The 22,073-nt window shown below is 51.5% G+C and overlaps 1 protein-coding gene across 2 annotated transcripts in view; it reads right to left on the minus strand.

The window, feature by feature from the left end:
- The window catches only part of PDZD4 (PDZ domain containing 4), a 168,712-nt gene that overhangs the window by 11,637 nt on the left and 135,002 nt on the right, over positions 1–22,073 (minus strand). The window contains exon 2 of one of the 2 annotated variants that reach the window (XM_073639822.1): positions 13,584–13,828. In XM_073639822.1, coding sequence (XP_073495923.1) covers positions 13,584–13,828 — 245 coding nt within the window. Of the gene's footprint in view, positions 1–13,565; positions 13,829–22,073 lie in introns of both variants that reach the window. The other variant, XM_073639821.1, reaches the window with a different exon arrangement.

The raw sequence follows: 22,073 nt of genomic DNA on the forward strand, positions 1-22,073 counted from the left end.
TATCATCTGCTCAGTGGGGCTACAAACAGTGCTTCTTTGGAGCACTAACATACTGTATCTATGCATTGCACAGACAGCCTACTAACTTCATTAGAAACTCTGTAATACTTCATTTCCCCTGCGGAGGTGCTATGAGGAAATCGAGATCTAGCTGCCAAATTCCCCAACTGATTACTGAAGCGAATATTGGAGCTAACTGTTGGGCAACTCCAAGTGATAACCATTTTCTTTGACAATGACCTACAGATATATGTAGCGTCGGCGTCCCTGCCTCCTGCTAGGCAGGGACGCTGTTCCCCTCACCTCTCCACTCCGTGCCCGGCGTCCTCCTCCCGCTCTGCTGGCAGCGCGCGCTGCTTCCCGGCCACTGTGCTTAGGGCGCGCGCGCGCTGCCCCTCTCTTAAAGGGGCCGCGCACGCCGTCCTAAGGAGTCCCCGGCCAATGGCCGGAGGACCTCACCATATATAAGGCACCTCCTCCAAAATGGAGGTGCCCGAGCAATGTTGTTGCAAAGCCTTCACTCTGCTTCAGCCCTCAGGTCCCGTTACCAGTTCCTGCCAGTCACCTGCCAGATTCCTGCTTGATACCTGCCTGATATCCGTTTACCTGCTTGCAAGCCTGCGGTCCGACGGTCTGCCTTCCGACACCTGTCAGTCTGTCTATGGACCAGCCTGCCCGCTCACCTGGGAGCGCTCGCCTGCTACCTGTCTGCTAGCCTACCTGGAGGCTCCGCCGTCACTTGCCGTGACCACCTGCCTGCCCAGAGACTCTTGCCTGCTCACCTGGGAGCGCTCACCTGCTACCTGTCTGCTAGCCTACCTGGAGGCTCTGCCATCACTTGCCGTGACCACCTGCCTGTCCAGAGACTCTTGCCTGCTCACCTGGGAGCGCTCACCTGCTACCTGTCTGCTAGCCTACCTGGAGGCTCCGCCGTCACTTGCCGTGACCACCTGCCTGTCCAGAGACTCTTGCCTGCTCACCTGGGAGCGCTCACCTGCTACCTGTCTGCTAGCCTACCTGGAGGCTCTGCCGTCACTTGCCGTGACCACCTGCCTGTCCAGAGACTCTTGCCTGCTCACCTGGGAGCGCTCACCTGCTACCTGTCTGCTAGCCTACCTGGAGGCTCTGCGGTCACTTGCCGTGACCACCTGCCTGTCCAAAGACTCTCGCCCGCTCACCTGGGAGCGCTCACCAGCCACCTGCCTGCTGTCCTTCTACCCAGAGACTGTCCCTGTCACTTGCCGTGAGAACCCGTCCTTCTACCCAGAGACTGTCCCTGTCACTTGCCGTGAGTACCCGTCCTTCTACTCAGAGACTGTCCCTGTCACTTGCCGTGACTACCTGCCCTTCTACCCAGAGACTGTCCCTGTCACTTGCCGTGACTACCTGCCCGTCTTCCCTGGGAGCCACCCGCTTCCTTACAAGGACCGCCCCCTTGTATAGTTGCTCAGAGGTTCCGCCTCCCAGACCCGTTACAGTTTGCTCGGGCCATGGAACCCGGTGGCACCCAAACTCCCTCGCTCTCGGACCTATGTCATGAACTGTCCCGTCAGAGGTCCCAACAGGAGTCCATCCTGAGTCATCTGTGGAATGTCAACTCTCGCCTGGACACTCTGACTGCTCCACCAGCAACCACCGCTAGTGTCATGACTCGCAGCCCGGCAGCGCCGCTGCCCACCAATACCATGGCTTCCTGCCCTGGACCCCGGCTTTCTGCACCTCCACGCTTCGGAGGCGACCCCGCTCAAGCTCAGGGCTTCATAAACCAGTGCACCCTGCACTTTGAACTCCTGTCCCACCAGTTTATCTCCGACCGGGCCAAAGTAGCCTTCATCATGTCCCATCTCACGGGGGAGGCACTGGCTTGGCTAAATCCTCTATGGGAGAGAGGAGACCCCCTGGTGTCCAACCTGCCAGCCTTTCTCACGGCTTTCCGGAAAGTCTTCGACGAACCCGGACGGAAGACCTCATCCGCATCATCTCTGCTACGCCTCCATCAAGGAAATCTCACCGTGGGCCAATATGCCATACGGTTCCGTACCCTTGCTTCGGAGCTGGCCTGGGATAACGACGCCCTGGTGTCTGTCTTTTGGGAGGGTCTGTCCGGCCGTATTAAAGATGAACTCGCCGGTCAGGACATACCTACCACTCTCGACGACTTAATAACTCTTGCCACCCGGATTGACATCCGGTTCCAGGAACGCGCCAAAGAGGTCACCCGTGAGAGGAGGTTTCCACGTCTAGCGTCTACCTTTCAGAAACCTGTCACTTCTCCCGCTACTCCCCAGGCGCACTCACCTGAGCCTATGCAGGTCGACCAGACCAAGATGGTCAAAACCCGTCAAGAGCTACGCCGTGCCGAGGGGAGCTGCTTCTACTGTGGCAGTAAGGAGCACCGGATCCGTTCCTGCCCGGAGAGGTCGGGAATCGCCTGTGTCTAGGATCGCTCAGAGAGGTCGTCCTAGACAAGAGTAAACCCTCTCCATCTCTGTTGCTGTCGGTCTCTATCATCTGCGGGGAGAACCGTTATTTTGAACTAGCCCAACTTGACTCTGGAGCTGCCGGAAATCTCATTTCTCAGTCTCTGGTAGAGAAATACCGCATTCCCACCAAACCTCTAGCTGTACCCTTATCTGTCGCTGCCGTGGATGGGGGCCTCTTACCACATCCCATCCAACTCATCACCGAATCCATAACCCTGCAGGTGGGAATGCTGCACTCTGAGAGCATCTTCTTTCATGTTCTGCCTGGACTCTCTCACGCTCTCTTACTAGGCCTACCTTGGCTTCAGAGACATGCACCCATGCTTGATTGGCTGACTGGAGAAGTCCTTCGCTGGGGACAGGACTGCCATAAGACTTGTTTAGTTCCCGTCCATCCTGTCCGTCCTTCTCCTACTCCAGCCAATCTACCTGGTCTTCCGGCTCCTTATTGGTCGCATGCGGACGTCTTTAATAAAAAGGAGGCAGAGACATTACCCCCTCATAGACCATACGACTGCCCAATCTACCTGATGCCCGGCGCTACTCCTCCCCGTGGGCGCATTTACCCTTTGTCCGCTGCTGAGACCCGATCCATGTCAGAATATATTGAGGAGAATCTGGCCCGGGGATTCATCTGGAAATCTACTTCCCCGGCGGGAGCAGGCTTCTTCTTCATCAAAAAGAAGGATGGCTCACTCCGTCCCTGTATAGACTATAGAGGCCTTAACCAGATCACGGTGAAGAATAAATACCCCCTTCCGCTCATTTCGGAATTATTTGACCGTCTGAGGGGGGCTAGAATCTTCACCAAGCTGGACCTCCGTGGGGCGTATAACCTGGTCCGTATCCGTCAGGGGGATGAATGGAAGACGGCATTCAACACCCGGGACGGCCACTATGAATACCTGGTAATGCCCTTCGGTCTCTGTAACGCTCCCGCCATCTTTCAAGAGTTGGTCAATGACATCTTCCGGGACCTTCTCTACTCCTGCGTAGTGGTGTACCTGGACGACATCTTGGTCTTCTCTCCGGATCTCCCCACACACCGGAGGGATGTTCGTCAAGTTCTGCTCAGGCTCAGGCAGAACCACCTCTGCGCTAAATATGAGAAGTGCCTCTTTGAGCAGACCTCGCTTCCGTTTTTGGGCTACATAATTTCTCAGACCGGCCTACGAATGGATCCTGAGAAACTGTCTGCCATCGAGAAGTGGCCTCGACCAGAGGGGTTGAAGGCTATTCAGCGGTTCCTGGGCTTCGCCAACTACTACCGCCTCTTCATACCGCACTTCTCTTCCCGGACCGCCCCAATCTCTGCGCTCACCCGTAAGGGCACTAATCCCAGAGAATGGCCGCCCGAAGATGAGGAAGCCTTTCTTTCCTTAAAACAGGCTTTCTCTTCCGCCCCGGTGCTGCATCGCCCGGACGGCAACAAGCAATTCTTCCTAGAAGTTGACGCCTCCTCCTCTGGAGCCGGAGCGGTACTTACCCAAAAATCGTCTTCCGGGAGAATGGTAACATGCGGCTTCTTCTCCAAACTCTTCTCCTCTTCCGAGCGCAACTATTCTATAGGAGACAGAGAGTTATTGGCCATTAAGCTGGCATTGGAGGAGTGGCGTTACCTGCTCGAGGGGGCTCTTCACCCGGTAATAATTTACACGGACCACAAGAACTTGGCTTACCTCCAGAGTGCCCAGAGACTTAACCCGCGCCAAGCCCGGTGGTCCTTGTTTTTTGCTCGCTTTGATTTTGTTCTTCATTTTCGCCCGGCTGACAAAAACATCAAAGCTGACGCCTTGTCCCGATCCTTCCTGGTGTCTGATCTTGAGGAGGAACCTAAACACATCATCGATCCCGCCAGAGTAATGCAGGTGGCCCCCGTGAGTCTAAATCGTCTCCCTCCCGGTAAGACGTTCGTAACGGTACCTGATCGGGAGAAGATCCTACACTGGGGTCACTCGTCTAAGCTTGCTGGCCATGCCGGTCAGAAAAAGACCCTCCAGCTTATCACCCGGCACTACTGGTGGCCTACCCTGCACAAGGACTTAATAGACTTTGTTTCTGCCTGTGTGTCCTGCGCCCGCAACAAGGTTCCGAGACACCTGCCAGCCGGTCGCCTCCTTCCTCTTCCAGTACCTGCTGCCCCCTGGCAGCATATAGCTATGGACTTCATAACAGATCTCCCTGTCTCTGCCGGTTGTACGGTCATTTGGGTGGTTGCTGACCGCTTTTCCAAAATGGCTCATTTCATTCCCCTGCCAGGCCTCCCGTCTGCACCCGAGCTGGCTAAAGACTTTATTCGCCACATCTTCCGTCTCCATGGCCTGCCCCTCCACATCGTGTCGGATCGTGGGGTTCAGTTCACCTCACGCTTCTGGAGAGCCACATGTAAGCTGCTAGACGTCACCCTGGACTTCTCCTCCGCATACCATCCACAGTCCAATGGTCAAGTGGAGCGGATCAATCAGATCCTGACCAGTTACCTCCGGCACTTCGTTAATGCCCACCATTCAGACTGGGTGGATCTCCTGCCATGGGCCGAATTCTCTTACAATAATTACGAGAGCGAATCTTCCTCCAAATCCCCGTTTTTTGTAGTCTTCGGTCAGCATCCTCGGATCCCATTTCCCGTCTCCACCTCGGTGGACAATCCGGCTGCAGAATCTCTCGTTAGCAAATTTTCCTCCATTTGGGAGAGTACCCGATCCGCACTCCTTCAGTCGTCTGAGCGGATGAAAAAACACGCTTGTAACGGGTCTGGGAGACGGAACCTCTGAGCTACTATACAAGGGGGCGGTCCTTGTAAGGGAGCGGGTGGCGACCAGGCAGGCAGTCACAGCAGGTGACCGGGACAGTCTCTAGAAGAACGGGCAGGAGGTCACGGCAAGTGACCGGGGCAGTCTCTGGATGAACGGGCAGATGGTCACGGCAAGTGACCGGGGCAGTCTCTGGGTGAACGGGCAGATGGTCACGGCAAGTGACCGGGGCAGTCTCTGGGTAAAGGGTTGGTACGACCTGTGGCGGCTGATGGTAGACGTGAGCTCCCAGGTGAGCAGGCGAGAGTCTCTGGATAAACGGGTGGTCACAGCATGTGACGGCGGAGCCTCCAGGAAGACCAACAGACAGGCGACAGATGAGCGCTCCCAGGTGAGCGGGCAGAAGTCTCTGGACAGGCGGGTGGTCACAGCACGTGACGGCAGAGCCTCCAGGTAGGCTAGCAGACAGGCAGCAGATGAGCGCTCCCAGGTGAGCGGGCAGGAGTCACTGGACAGGCAGGTGGTCACAGCACGTGACGGCAGAGCCTCCAGGTAGGCTAGCAGGCAGGTAGCAGATGTGCGCTCCCAGGTGAGCGGGCAAGCTGGTCCATAGACAGACTGACAAGAGTTGGAAGGCAGACCGTCGGACCTCAGGCAAGCAGGCAGGTAGTTGATGTGTGCTCCCAGGTGAGCGGGCAAGCTGGTCCTTAGACAGACTGACAGGAGTAGTAAGGCAGACCGTCGGACCTCAGGCTAGCAGGCAGGTAGCAGAATATCAGGCAGGAATAAGACAGCAAGCTGGCAGGAATCTGGCAGGTATCTGGCAGGTAACTGGCAACGGGACCTGAGGGCTGAAGCAGAGTAGTGAACAGTGCAACAACATTGCTCGGGCACCTCCATTTTGGAGGAGGTGCCTTATATATGGTGAAGTCCTCCGGCCATTGGCCGGGGACTCCTTAGGACGGCGCGCGCGGCCCCTTTAAGAGGGAGGGAGAGCGCGCGCGCCCTAAGCACAGTGGCCGGGAAGGAGCGCGCGCTGCCAGCAGAGCGGGAGGAGGACGCCGGGCACGGAGCAGAGAGGTGAGGGGAACAGCGTCCCTGCCTAGCAGAGGGCAGGGACGCCGGCGCTACAGTACCCCCCCCTTTAGGCCCCCCCTTTTTTAGGCCAGACAGAAATTTAGCAAGGATGAGCGGGGCATGGATGTTCTCCCGGGGCTCCCACGTTCTCTCCTCAGGACCAAACCCCTTCCAATCTACTAGAAAAAAGGTCTTTCCTCTTACCCTTTTGGTGGCAAGAATTTTCTCTACCTCAAACTCGTCCTCAGCAGAAACCGGAGCAGGAGGCGTACCTGTAGACTTGGAAAAAGAGTTAAGTACCACAGGTTTGAGGAGAGATACATGGAAGGAGTTAGGGATCCGTAAGTTGGCCGGGAGTTTCAATTTATAGGCCACCGGGTTGATCTGACTGATGACCTCCAGAGGACCGATGAACCGAGGCCCTAACTTGTAAGAAGGTATCTTGAGTCGGACATATTTAGATGAGAGCCAGACTTTATCTCCAGGACGAAATTGTGGAGGATCCAGGCGTTTTTTGTCAGCGTGTCTTTTCATCCGTTCGGACGACTGAAGGAGTGCGGATCGGGTACTCTCCCAAATGGAGGAAAATTTGCTAACGAGAGTTTCCGCAGCCGGGTTGTCCACAGAGGTGGAGACAGGAAAAGGAATCCGAGGATGCTGACCGAAGACTACAAAAAACGGGGATTTGGAGGAGGATTCGCTCTCGTGATTGTTATAAGAGAACTCGGCCCATGGTAGGAGATCCACCCAGTCTGAATGATGGGCATTAACGAAGTGCCGGAGGTAACTGGTCAGGTTCTGATTGATCCGCTCCACTTGACCATTGGACTGTGGGTGGTAAGCGGAAGAGAAGTCCAGGGTGACGTCTAGCAGTTTACAAGTGGCTCTCCAGAAGCGTGAGGTGAACTGTACCCCACAATCCGACACGATGTGGAGGGGCAGGCCATGAAGACGAAAGATGTGACGAATAAAGTCTTTAGCTAGCTCGGGTGCAGACGGGAGGCCTGGCAGGGGAACGAAATGAGCCATCTTGGAGAAGCGGTCAGCGACCACCCAAATGACCGTACAACCGGCAGAGACTGGGAGGTCAGTTATAAAGTCCATTGCTATATGCTGCCAGGGGGCAGCAGGTACAGAAAGCGGAAGGAGGCGACCGGCTGGCAGATGTCTCGGAACCTTGTTGCGGGCGCAGGACACACAGGCAGAAACAAAGTCTATTACGTCCTTGTGCAGGGTAGGCCACCAGTAGTGCCGGGTAATAAGCTGGAGGGTCTTTTTCTGACCGGCGTGGCCAGCCAGTTTAGACGAGTGACCCCAGTGAAGGATCTTCTCCCGATCAGGTACTGATACGAACGTCTTTCCGGGAGGGAGACGATTTAGACTCACGGGAGCCACCTGCATTACTCTGACGGGATCGATGATGTGTTTCGGATCTTCCTCGAGATCAGACACCAGAAAGGATCGAGACAAGGCGTCCGCCTTGACGTTTTTGTCAGCCGGGCGAAAATGAAGAACAAAATCAAAGCGAGCAAAAAACAAGGACCACCGGGCTTGGCGCGGTTTAAGTCTCTGGGCATGCTGGAGGTAAGCCAAGTTCTTGTGGTCAGTGTAAATTATTACCGGGTGAAGAGCCCCCTCGAGCAGGTAACGCCACTCCTCCAATGCCAGTTTGATAGCCAATAACTCTCGGTCTCCTATGGAATAATTGCGCTCTGAGGAGGAGAAGAGTTTAGAGAAGAAGCCGCAAGTTACCATCCTCCCGGAAGATGATTTTTGAGTAAGTACCGCTCCGGCTCCAGAGGAGGAGGCGTCAACTTCCAGGAAGAACTGCTTGTTGCCGTCCGGGCGATGCAGCACCGGGGCGGAAGAGAAGGCCTGTTTTAAGGAAAGAAAGGCCTCCTCTGCTTCGGGCGGCCACTCTTTGGGATTAGTACCCTTACGGGTGAGCGCGGAAATTGGGGCAGTCCGGGAAGAGAAGTGCGGTATGAAGAGGCGGTAGTAGTTGGCGAAGCCCAGGAACCGCTGAATGGCCTTCAACCCCTCCGGTCGAGGCCATTTCTCGATGGCAGACAGTTTCTCTGGATCCATTCGTAGGCCGGTCTGAGAAATAATGTAGCCCAAAAACGGAAGCGAGGTCTGCTCAAAGAGGCACTTCTCGTATTTAGCGAAGAGGTGATTCTGCCTGAGCCTGAGCAGGACCTGACGAACGTCCCTCCGGTGAGTCTGGAGATCCGGAGAGAAGACCAAGATGTCGTCCAGGTACACCACTACGCAGGAGTAGAGAAGGTCCCGGAAGATGTCATTGACCAACTCTTGAAAGACGGCAGGAGCGTTACAGAGACCAAAGGGCATTACCAGATATTCATAGTGGCCGTCCCGGGTGTTGAATGCCGTCTTCCATTCATCCCCCTGACGGATACGAACCAGGTTGTACGCCCCACGGAGGTCCAGTTTGGTGAAGATTCTAGCCCCCCTCAGACGATCAAATAACTCCGGAATGAGCGGAAGGGGGTACTTATTCTTCACCGTGATCTGGTTAAGGCCTCTATAGTCTATACAGGGACGGAGAGAGCCGTCCTTCTTTTTGACGAAAAAGAAGCCTGCTCCCGCCGGGGAGGTAGATTTCCGGATGAATCCCCTGGCCAGATTCTCCTCAATATATTCGGACATCGACCGGGTCTCAGCAGCGGATAATGGATAAATACGCCCACGGGGAGGAGTAGTACCAGGTAACAGGTCGATAGGGCAGTCGTATGGTCTATGAGGGGGTAGTGTCTCAGCCTCCTTTTTATTAAAGACATCAGCATAAGACCAATAAGGAATCGGAAGTCCAGGTAGATTAGCTGGGGTAGGAGAAGGACGGACGGGATGGACGGGAACCAGACAGGTCTTATGGCAGTCCTGTCCCCAGCGAAGGACTTCTCCGGTCTGCCAGTCAAGCACGGGTGCATGTCTCTGGAGCCAAGGTAGACCTAGCAAGAGGGCGTGAGAGAGTCCAGGCAGAACATGAAAGGAGATACTCTCAGAATGCAGCATTCCCACCTGCAGAGTAATGGATTCGGTGATGAGTTGGATGGGGCGTGGTAAGAGACCCCCATCCACGGCAGCAACAGACAAGGGTACAGCCAGAGGTTTGGTGGGGATGCGGTATTTCTCTACCAGGGACTGTGAAATAAGATTCCCGGCTGCTCCAGAGTCAAGTTGGGCTAGTTCGAAATAACGGTTCTCCCCGCAGACGATTGAGACTGACAGCAGCAGAGATGGAGAGGATTTATTCTTGTCTAGGTCGACCTCTCTGAGCGAACCTAGACACAGGCGTTTCCCGACCTCTCCGGGCAGGCACGGATCCGGTGCTCCTTACTGCCACAGTAGAAGCAGCTCCCCTCGGCACGGCGTAAGTCCTGACGGGTTTTGACCATCTTGGTCTGGTCGACCTGCATAGGCTCAGGAGAGTGTACCTGGGGAGAGACGGATTTCTGAAAAGTAGGAGCTAGACGTGGAAACCTCCTCTCACGGGTGACCTCTTTGGCACGCTCCTGGAACCGTAGGTCAATCCGGGTGGCAAGAGTTATTAGGTCATCGAGAGTGGTAGGAATGTCCCGACCGGCAAGTTCATCTTTAATACGGCCGGACAGACCCTCCCAGAAGACGGATACCAGAGCGTCGTTATCCCAGGCCAGCTCCGAGGCAAGGGTACGGAACCGTATGGCATATTGGCCCACGGTGAGACTTCCCTGACGGAGGCGTAGCAGTGATGATGCGGATGAGGTCTTCCGTCCAGGTTCGTCGAAGACTTTCCGGAAAGCCATGAGAAAGGCAGGCAAGTCGGACACCAGGGGGTCTCCTCTCTCCCATAGAGGATTTAGCCAGGCCAGGGCCTCCCCGGTGAGATGGGACATGATGAAGGCAATTTTGGCCCGGTCGGAGTTAAACTGGTGGGACAGGAGTTCAAAGTGCAGGGTGCACTGATTTATGAAGCCCCGAGCCTGGGCGGAGTCGCCTCCGAAGCGAGGAGGTGCAGAAAGCCGGGGTCCGGGGTAGGATACCATGGTATTAGTGGACAGCGGAGCTGCCGGATTGCGAGTCATGGCACTGGCGGAGGTTGCTGGCGGAGCAGTCAGAGTGTCCAGGCGAGAATTGACTTTCCGCAGGTGACCCAGGATGGACTCCTGTTGGGACCTCTGACGGGACAGTTCATGACACAGGTCCGAGAGCGAGGGAGCTTGGGTGCCACCGGGTTCCATGGCCTGAGCAAACTGTAACGGGTCTGGGAGGCGGAACCTCTGAGCTACTATACAAGGGGGCGGTCCTTGTAAAGGAGCGGGTGGCGACCAGGCAGGCAGTCACAGCAGGTGACCGGGACAGTCTCTAGAAGAACGGGCAGGAGGTCACGGCAAGTGACCGGGGCAGTCTCTGGATGAACGGGCAGATGGTCACGGCAAGTGACCGGGGCAGTTTCTGGGTGAACGGGCAGATGGTCACGGCAAGTGACCGGGGCAGTCTCTGGGTGAACGGGCAGATGGTCACGGCAAGTGACCGGGGCAGTCTCTGGGTAAAGGGTTGGTACGACCTGTGGCGGCTGATGGTAGACGTGAGCTCCCAGGTGAGCAGGCGAGAGTCTCTGGATAAACGGGTGGTCACAGCATGTGACGGCGGAGCCTCCAGGAAGACCAACAGACAGGCGGCAGATGAGCGCTCCCAGGTGAGCGGGCAGAAGTCTCTGGACAGGCGGGTGGTCACAGCACGTGACGGCAGAGCCTCCAGGTAGGCTAGCAGACAGGCAGCAGATGAGCGCTCCCAGGTGAGCGGGCAGGAGTCACTGGACAGGCAGGTGGTCACAGCACGTGACGGCAGAGCCTCCAGGTAGGCTAGCAGGCAGGTAGCAGATGTGCGCTCCCAGGTGAGCGGGCAAGCTGGTCCATAGACAGACTGACAAGAGTTGGAAGGCAGACCGTCGGACCTCAGGCAAGCAGGCAGGTAGTTGATGTGCGCTCCCAGGTGAGCGGGCAAGCTGGTCCTTAGACAGACTGACAGGAGTAGTAAGGCAGACCGTCGGACCTCAGGCTAGCAGGCAGGTAGCAGAATATCAGGCAGGAATAAGACAGCAAGCTGGCAGGAATCTGGCAGGTATCTGGCAGGTAACTGGCAACGGGACCTGAGGGCTGAAGCAGAGTAGTGAACAGTGCAACAACATTGCTCGGGCACCTCCATTTTGGAGGAGGTGCCTTATATATGGTGAAGTCCTCCGGCCAGTGGCCGGGGACTCCTTAGGACGGCGCGCGCGGCCCCTTTAAGAGGGAGGGAGAGCGCGCGCGCGCGCGCCCTAAGCACAGTGGCCGGGAAGGAGCGCGCGCTGCCAGCAGAGCGGGAGGAGGACGCCGGGCACGGAGCAGAGAGGTGAGGGGAACAGCGTCCCTGCCTAGCAGAGGGCAGGGACGCCGGCGCTACAACGCTGACAAAAAACGCCTGGATCCTCCACAATTCCGTCCTGGAGATAAAGTCTGGCTCTCGTCCAAGTATGTCCGGCTCAAGATTCCTTCCTACAAGTTAGGGCCTCGGTTCATCGGCCCACTGGAAGTTATCAAACAAATCAACCCGGTGGCCTATAAATTGAAACTCCCGGCCAACTTGCGGATCCCTAACTCCTTCCATGTATCTCTCCTCAAACCCGTGGTACTTAACTCTTTTTCCAAGTCTACAGATACGCCTCCTGCTCCGGTTTCCGCTGAAAACGAGTTTGAGGTAGAGAACATTCTGGCCACCAAAAGGGTAAGAGGAAAAACCTTTTTTCTGGTAGATTGGAAGGGGTTTGGTCCTGAGGAGAGAACGTGGGAGCCCCGGGAGAACATCCATGCCCCTCTTATCCTTGATAAATTCCTGTCTGGCCTAAAAAAGGGGGGGCCTAAAGGGGGGAATACTGTAGCGTCGGCGTCCCTGCCTCCTGCTAGGCAGGGACGCTGTTCCCCTCACCTCTCCACTCCGTGCCCGGCGTCCTCCTACCGCTCTGCTGGCAGCGCGCGCTGCTTCCCGGCCACTGTGCTTAGGGCGCGCGCGCTCCCCCTCTCTTAAAGGGGCCGCGCGCGCCGTCCTAAGGAGTCCCCGGCCAATGGCCGGAGGACCTCACCATATATAAGGCACCTCCTCCAAAATGGAGGTGCCCGAGCAATGTTGCTGCAAAGCCTTCACTCTGCTTCATCCCTCAGGTCCCGTTACCAGTTCCTGCCAGTCACCTGCCAGATTCCTGCTTGATACCTGCCTGATATCCGTTTACCTGCTTGCAAGCCTGCGGTCCGACGGTCTGCCTTCCGACACCTGTCAGTCTGTCTATGGACCAGCCTGCCCGCTCACCTGGGAGCGCTCGCCTGCTACCTGTCTGCTAGCCTACCTGGAGGCTCCGCCGTCACTTGCCGTGACCACCTGCCTGCCCAGAGACTCTTGCCTGCTCACCTGGGAGCGCTCACCTGCTACCTGTCTGCTAGCCTACCTGGAGGCTCCGCCGTCACTTGCCGTGACCACCTGCCTGTCCAGAGACTCTTGCCTGTTCACCTGGGAGCGCTCACTTGCTACCTGTCTGCTAGCCTACCTGGAGGCTCTGCCGTCACTTGCTGTGACCACCTGCCTGTCCAGAGACTCTTGCCTGCTCACCTGGGAGTGCTCACCTGCTACCTGTCTGCTAGCCTACCTGGAGGCTCCGCCGTCACTTGCCGTGACCACCTGCCTGTCCAGAGACTCTTGCCTGTTCACCTGGGAGCGCTCACCTGCTACCTGTCTGCTAGCCTACCTGGAGGCTCTGCCGTCACTTGCCGTGACCACCTGCCTGTCCAGAGACTCTTGCCTGCTCACCTGGGAGCGCTCACCAGCCACCTGCCTGCTGTCCTTCTACCCAGAGACTGTCCCTGTCACTTGCCGTGAGAACCCGTCCTTCTACCCAGAGACTGTCCCTGTCACTTGCCGTGAGTACCCGTCCTTCTACCCAGAGACTGTCCCTGTCACTTGCCGTGACTACCTGCCCTTCTACCCAGAGACTGTCCCTGTCACTTGCCGTGACTACCTGCCCGTCTTCCCTGGGAGCCACCCGCTTCCTTACAAGGACCGCCCCCTTGTATAGTTGCTCAGAGGTTCCACTTCCCAGACCCGTTACATTATAGACCTACTACTCTATTAGAGAACCCTTAGATGGTTAAAAGGGTAGAGGTGGTGTGTTACGTCGCTACAGACAAACAGACACGTTAGCAGCCGAGTCTCTACTCACAGCTCTGATAGTACATACGGTTCTAGAACGACCATGGCAGGGCTTGGAGGTCGAGCTTTGCCCATTGTCATGATGTGCTCAAAGGTGATATCTGTTTGGGTTCCACTGTCCACAAATTGTAGGTCATGGGAAGAAGCTGTCAATGTCGCTCCCTTCATACGGGGACTGCGTCTCAGCACTTGAATCAGTAGAGGATCTTTACTGGCTCGTAAGGTATCAAGTGTCTGCTCTTGGGAGAGTCTCGAAAGTTCTTTTCCATTCACCTGTAGAAAAACAGAAATGGAAGCATCATGTCAACTTTTCTTCCTGAATAGTTTCTAACACTTCATAAAGTTTGTTGTTGAGTTAGATTTTCATAAAGGTTTGAGAAAGAACTCAACAAAATTAGACCCATATGACTGCATGAATCTTACCACGGCCATATCTATAGGGAGTTTCAATGTTCTTCCCATTGGGTTTTCTCCTTGATATCCTTCCATGCTAGAAAAGTGACATATTTATATGGAGTTTGGATTTTCTCCCAATGGTTAATTGGGTTTCCTCTGTGTATTCTCATATACCCACACACCGCCTGTTCCAAAGGGGCCATATTTATAGGGAATTTGGTTGTTCTCCATATGGATCACTGGGATTTCTCTGGGTCTAATGATTTTTTCAATGTTCTGAAAAGGCCATAAATAAAGGGAGTTTTCATTTCTCCCTATGGGTTATTAGCTTTCTACTAAATACTCTGATGTCCTTCCAAGATATAAAAGGACCCGAGCCTGAGACATAATTTGAACTCCTTGAGCCACAACGCTTAATCTATTACAGGACCCCATAAACTATCATATGTCACTTATAATACTAGTCTCATCATATCGACTTGAGGAACCTTTTGACAGTCTCTAAGTCCTGGGTGAGACTGCAACCTCCTCACCCTCTTTAGTTATGAACATAAAGCTGTAAAAATATGATTTTTCTTGTCAACCTTAGATGAGCCAATTGGAAAAAAATACAATATTGCATGTGAATAGGAGACAGCTTGGGGGCATAACTTTTGAAATATTCACCCTCAAGTTTTTTTTAGTTCTGGTTCAGATTAGAACAATTAATTAAATACTTCCATTCATATAGAGAGTTCTCTTATAAAACTCAATCACTGCTGGTATGGCATTGAGTTGGCACTTCTATAATTGCAAACCAATTACCCAATTAATTTCCATTGTTTAGAAGTCTGTTTTTTCTTAGAGTAAAAGGGTTAAGAATGAGCAGTGGAGCACTAATGGAAATAAAACATTAGTAGGAGAACGTTCCATGGAAAATCAGTGCTGTAATTTAATTAGGGCTATACAATATCATGCAGAGAAATTAATATTGCAGTTGGCAAAGTTTGGCGGAACATTACAAACAGCCGAAGAAGCTCGAGGTAGTTGGCACCCGATAGTGCCCTGAGTTTTTAGAGGAGGGACAAAACATTCTGTGAAAACCTGTTAGGATTTTTTGGCATAGGGTAGAGTATGATGTGATATGAATGCATCCTGCCTGGATCGTATCTGCATTATAACACTCTGAATTCTTTCTGTATTCTATAAATCTAGTTCCATCTACATGGCATGTATCCCCGGCAAACACACTCCTACAAGCTGAGAACTTAAGAGTCCCCGAGAATAGGGCTGAGCTGCAATACCATGTACAGCAATGTGTCTGGTAAAAGCTATAGGAGTAAAGATCTTTCCTGAGCACAATAGTCTGTGTTCTCATGATCTATCCATCATCTATTTATTATCTATCTATCTATCTATCTATCTATCTATCTATCTATCTATCTATCTATCATCTATCTATCTATTATCTATTATCTATCTATCATCTATCTATTATCTATCTATTATCTATCTATCTATTATCTATCTATTCAATATGTATTTATCCATTTATTTCATATCTAGCTAACATTTATCCATCTAGAGATAGCTAGATAGAAGCAGGACTTTTCCATGCAAAGATAGGTGGCAAAGCTCCCAAGGTTATCACCAACTCCTCTTGCATGCAAAAACTCAAAAAAATCCACCTATCCATCCATTCACACACCCACCCATCTATTTACCTATCTATCCATCCATTAAACCATCCAGCCACCCACCCACCTATCCATCCATTCATCCACATATCCATCCATTCATCCACCCACCCACACACCAATCCATCCATTCATTCATCCACTCACCCATCCATCTATAAATCCAACCATCCATCTACCCACCCACCTATCCATCCACTCACCCACCCACCTATCCATCCACTCACCCATCTACTCACCCATTCACCCACCCATCCACCCACTCATCCATTTGTCCACCCATACACCCACCCACCCATCCATCCACCCACCCACCTACCCATCCATCCACACACCTATCCATTCATTCATCCACCTACCCATCCATCCATAAATCCACAAATCCACCCATCCAACAATCCATCCATCCACCCACCCACCCACCTATCCATCCACTCACCCACCTATCCATCCACTCACCCATCCACCCACCCATCCACCCACCCATCCATCCACCCACCCATCCATCCATCCACCCATCCATCCATCCATCCATTTATCCACCCTTCCACCCACCCATCCATCCATCCAAAACCCACCTACCCATCCACCCACCCACCTATCCATCCATTCATCCACCCACCCACACACAAATCCATCGATTCATTTATCCACCCACCTACCCATCCACCCACCTATCCATCCATTCATTCATACACCCATCCATCCATAAATCCACCCCTCCAACCATCCATTCACCCACCCACCTATCCATCCACTCACCCACCCACCTATCCATCCACTCACCCACCCACCTATCCATCCACCCACCCACCCATCCATCCATTTATCCACTTATCCATCCATCCACCCACCCATCCAAAAACCCATCCACCAAACCACCCATCCATCTATCCAGAAAAAAAGATAAAATAATAAATTTATTTTTTAACACAGAAGAAATCCTGTTATTTTATTGCACAATTTCTATAAATATTTAACTGCAAAACCAGCAAATATTTCTAGGACACAGCAACATTTACAGCCGGAAATTCTGGTTTTATTTTAATTACAACTGAATGCTTGAAAGTCTTGGTAGGCGAAACCAAACAACATATGTATTCTGCCACAACACGCGCTATTACTGAAATGACTCATCAATTACAATGAACAAAGCTGCTAATGCATCTCGCCATCATCAGCCATCTTTACTACAGGATACGGGACCGGGAGGACTGGTGAAGGAGGGGGAGGGGAGCACATGGGGAAAGGTAGATAATAATGAGCTCTTTAAGGTTGTCAGTGGCTTCTCCACTACTGGAAATGACCCTGCACTGCATAGTAAGACAATTACTGCAGCCATGACTACCGTGAACTAAGATCTTTTCTTTGTGCTGCCATTTAAAGAGGTTGTCCAGCGCTGGGGAAATTTGCAGCAAACACTGCGGCTTGCCAATTCCTAACAGTGTGCAATGCACACACTGTTAGGATTTAGCTTTGCTTGCCCATTCGAGCGGTCATCTTATGATTGCAAGTTTTCGATTTTCTTGCAGTCCTCTGCAGAGTAACTTCTCTTCCTACTTCTCTTAATGTGCAATTGAGAGAAGCGGATGAGAAGCGGAAGAGATTCATCACTTGACCATAAGTATGCAAATTGGAGCTAAATCCTAACAGTGTTTATATTGCACAGTGTTAAGATCCGGCAAGCTGCACTGCTTGCCAAAAAATTTTCCTTTTTTTTTTTCCATAAGCAGTGTTATTCCTGTTCATTTTTAGGGTTTTTGTTGATCAGTTGTCCTGATGTGTGAAAACTTATCTCTGTTTTCTCTATTATATTTATATTCTTTACTACATACTAACATTTTAGTAGCAAAATTTAGGACATTTATATCTTGACCTGAGACATCCTATATGCACCTGGATTCACACTTTTGGGCAGGGATTGCCTACACCTGCCCCCTTTTAACTTCGGATGCATGGGACTATCCTGGCAATATCAGGGATTTTGCTATATATACTTATAGGGTGTGCAGTATACAGTGTTGGACTATACAACATCTGCAGGCTTATTCTACGGCAGATTGTGCTGTTACAGCCTGAAGATATGTGTGTAGTTCCTCTATATACTGTATTGTATGATCTTCTTTGCTCCTTATTAATTGTGCCTTATAGTCAAAGGCTATGTTCACACATCATGGTTTTTTTTTGCGTCACAAATCTGCAGCAAAACTTTATCTTCAGGGGCATTTTGTTCAGTATTTTTCTTGCAGTTTTGGTGCTTTTTTGATGCGTTTTTGGTGCGTTTTTTCTGAGCTTTTTTCACTGCCTTCTGTCTCTATTTAAGCATGTACATAAAGTTCTGTGGAAAAAAAAAAATCTATTTTGCCATCAAAAACAGTGAAAAAACGCTGATGCAAATTTTGATGCGTTTTTTCAGCATTTTTTTCACCACCCATTACTTCCTATAGATGAAAAAACCCTGAAAAACACTGAAAGAAGTGACATGCTCTATTTTCCGAAAAACCATGCAAGGCACAAAATACTCAACAACAAAAAAGCCATGACGTGTGAACAGAGAATTCTGGTTTCTCATAGACTTTGCTGGTACTGCAAAAGGCAGATGAAAATTTGCATAAAAATCTGCAGCAAAAAAATGCTGAAAAAAACATGATGTGTGAACATGGCCTAAACCTTTTTTTTTATTTTACCAATTTTTAGGCTTTTTTTAAGTCTTATTTTTTTTTTCTCAAAAACTTTGCTTATCCAGATTTTTTAGACAAACTCATGAAATGTGACTTTAACCAAATTTCGCTTTTTTTTTTTTTTGTTGCACATTTTACTCCAGTCTACCCTGCCTGGAGTAAGGTTTCTGGAAGAATTTTTCAATTTGTCATATTTTTCTGACTTTTTAAAGGGTTTGAAACTTTTGGTTCCTAAAAATTCGCAAACACTGGTTAAAGGAAAATATATAAAGATATTTTTTATTTCATAAACTGCATGTACCATTTTGATTAGAATTTCGTGCAAAAAGACATCAAAGACATAAGCTGAGCCCGCATCTTTCCCAGCAGATGATGACTATGTTATTCACCCATCATCTGCCTCTAACAGAGCCTGTTAAACTGTTAAATGCTGCACTTAATGTGCGCTGGCAGGGGTGCGCGTCATTTTATGCGCCTATCAGCATGCCCATGACGTGATCGCGGGGCTCTGATGGGCTTCCATGACAGCCAGTAGTCTACTGAAGACCCCCATGCCTGTCATAAAGGTTCTCCTGTGAAAGCCATCCCATAGCTGGCGTTCATAAAAGACTGTATTTTTGCTATATATAGTGTGGTATTGCTGTGTATAGTACAAGTAGTCAGATGATCGCGGCTTCAAGTCCCCTAAGAGGACCAACAAATACAGGAAAAAGTGAACCAAAAAATAAAAAATGACCAAAAATGACCAAAAATATACATAAAAGTTCAATTCCCCCATTAAAAATAAAGAAATAAAAATGCACATATTTGGTATCGCTGCATTCGTAAATTTTCAATTTATCAAATATAAAATAAATTAACCCAATTGGTAAATGATGTAACGAGAATAAGAATTGAAAAGACAGAATTACAATTTTTTTGCCCGCCGCAGCATTGCAATAAAATGCAATAAGAGGCCATCAAAACATTGTATCTACCACAAAATAGTACTAACAAAAACATTGGTTTAGGGCGCAAAAAATAAGCTTTCATCACAGCCCTATCAACCAAAAACTGAAAATGTTATGGCTCTTGAAAAATGGTGACAAGTGAAAATTTTTTATTTTTTTTTTACAAGTTTCCAATTTTTTTTCAACACTTAATTAAAAAATAAACTAGACATGTTTGATATCTGTGTACTCGTACTGACTTGGAGAATTATATTGCCTGGTCAGTTTTACCATATAGTGAACATGGTAAATAAAAAACTCGAAAAAATTATTGCAAAATTGCGCTTTTTTCACTATTTTGCCACACATGGAATTTTTTTTTTTGCTTTCCAGTGCATTACATGATAAGATGGATGGTGTCATTCAAAAGTATAACTCGTCCCGCAAAAAAACAAGCCCTCATACGGCCATGTGGACAGAAACATAAAAAAGTTATGGCTTTTGGAAGAAGTGGAGGAAAAACAAAAAAGGAAAATCGCCCCATCAGGAAGGGGTCAATGATCATCGAATATATTTCTATATGTCCATGACGCGCCCCCTGGGCCAGCGCTGTTAGGGATACCCGGAGCCGGATCAGATGGGGGTTGTAGTCTCCGAGTGGCTGTGACCCGGTCCGTGCCCAGGGTGTCAAACTCAGTGTGTGGCAGTCCTTATAGATGTTACTAGATGTTCTTTTATGTCGACTACGCCACCCGTTGATTTGCGGTCACTACGGCCGCCGCTGCAGCAGGGTCCGCTGAGGCTGGTGGTGTGTGTGCAGCTTTGGGTAGTATAACCCCCAACGGGAGGGGTATAGCCTCAGGGCGTCAGCCGTGGAGGATGGTGGTTGTGAAGGTGCAGCAAAGAGACTCAGAGGCATAAAATGCAGTTCCAGGGTTTTACTTACTGGTGTTGCTCGGGTCACTGTGTACAGCAGTGACCACCCGAGCCGTGCTGCGTCCACCAGGTCCTGGACTCGGTCAACTCCCAGGCAACTCCGGAGTGTGGTCCTGAGCTCCTTTCTGACTCTCCCTTCTTCTGGCCGTTCCCACCAGGGATCCACCTAAGTCCGGCTCCCTCGGGCCTCTTGTTGGTAAACCCTTGTCTCTGGGTTCCCTGACCCTATTCTTGGTCTGCCTTCCGGGTGGATTTAGTGGGTGGTCGTGGCAGATCCTGCCCACGACCTCCGGTCTCTGGCTGAGGATTAGTGCTGTAGCCTCCACCAGCTTGGGATCCGGTACCCTGTTGCCGACCCTTCACCCTATTAGCTCTCTTATGGGCTCTTGGGGTCCCCTCTTCCTGCGCCTCTGGGTCCCTCTTCCTTCTCCTCTGCTCTGCTTCTCAGGCTCTCAGACAAACTGACCCTGATCTCAGATGGTGCCCACCTTATATACTCCCTCTATGTGTGAGCTCAGGTGACCAGCACCCAATGAGCTCCTAGCTTTACCCAGGCTGCTCCCCCTATCTGCCCCTACACTACTGGGATGTTCCACCCCCCCTCCCACTCCAGCCAAGGACAGACTCGGTCGTACCTGCACATTTATTAAGTGGGAGTACCGTCGGTCTGTCCCCCGGAAATGGGATGTGTGTAGTGCATGCAGCTAACTGAGCTCAGTTCCACACTCCATCCTTACCCGGGAGTGGAATATCACACCTCTGGGTTGAGGTGCAATACCCCTGTAGCAGCCGAATCCTCAGGGTGCTACATTCCCCCCTGGTAAATCACAGCACGTCCTCGGGCTGTAAAATAACAAAACATCCAAAAACATACACATTTTTTTCATAAGCATCATAAACATATAAAACAATATATATATATCATAAAACTTTTCATATAAAACTCCTCATTAGAAACATTCTTGTTCCTCCGGCCACGGTGCAACTTGTGACCGGGTAAAGTGCGACAGTCTCTCTTGGAAGAAAACAGTTTCCTATAAAACCGGTAGGGGGCGCTTTAGGAAGCGCAACTATATACAAGGGAATTATGGCCGCTCTCAGTCCTCGGCCAGGTATTAGGGAGGATTGACCGCTCTCAGTCCTCGGTCAGTGGGAATAGGGACACACGGGTTTCAGTTCAATCTGCTGGTCCCAACGGGGACTATATTTTAACTAGAACAGTTCTTATACCCTGACGGGTAACTATGTACAGTCTCTCTCTACCGTACTTCAACGACGGCGTCCTCCTGCTCCTTCTTTAGATTCTTCAGACCCGTCCGGGTCCTCTTGCTCCTCCTCACACCGCAGCTCCTCCTCCGTCAGGCGATGCACATGGAGGGCGTAGGGTCCTTTGGCACACTTGTGCCGGGTGAAGGTGACCTCGTCCCCTACGTACAGGTCACGACCTCTGTGTCCCTCCGGCAGATGGCTTTCTACGTCTCTGCGGGTTACAAAGACGTCGCCGGGGGTCTGATGGTCTCTAATAAAGCCCCATCCGTGCTGCATATTGAATTTTATCACAGTCCCGGTGGCACGGGGACCATGAGCTGCACGGGGTTTCCTCCTGGTCCGGCTCTTCTGCTCCGCGCTCCTTATCTGCATTTGCTGTTCCCGGACCCGCCTCTCTCTCCGCTCCCTCTCGAAGACCTCGAGCTGCTGCCGGCAGCACTCTGCACGCTCCGCTGCGGCCGCCCGAGTCTCCTGAGTGAACCCCATGAGGTCTTCTCCGGTGGGGTCCCACTTGAACTGGATCTCCTCCAGTGGGGGCGAGGTCCTCCTTACGGGCTTCGGAGCCGGAATCAGGGACTCGAACATGGGCCTTGCTCTCTGGAGTTCCAGCTGAATATACTCCTGGGGCCAT

The sequence above is a fragment of the Phyllobates terribilis genome, unplaced genomic scaffold (genome assembly GCF_046119375.1).
Source record: "Phyllobates terribilis strain yellow unplaced genomic scaffold, ASM4611937v1 Scaffold_7__3_contigs__length_470593459, whole genome shotgun sequence".
NCBI lineage: Eukaryota > Metazoa > Chordata > Amphibia > Anura > Dendrobatidae > Phyllobates > Phyllobates terribilis.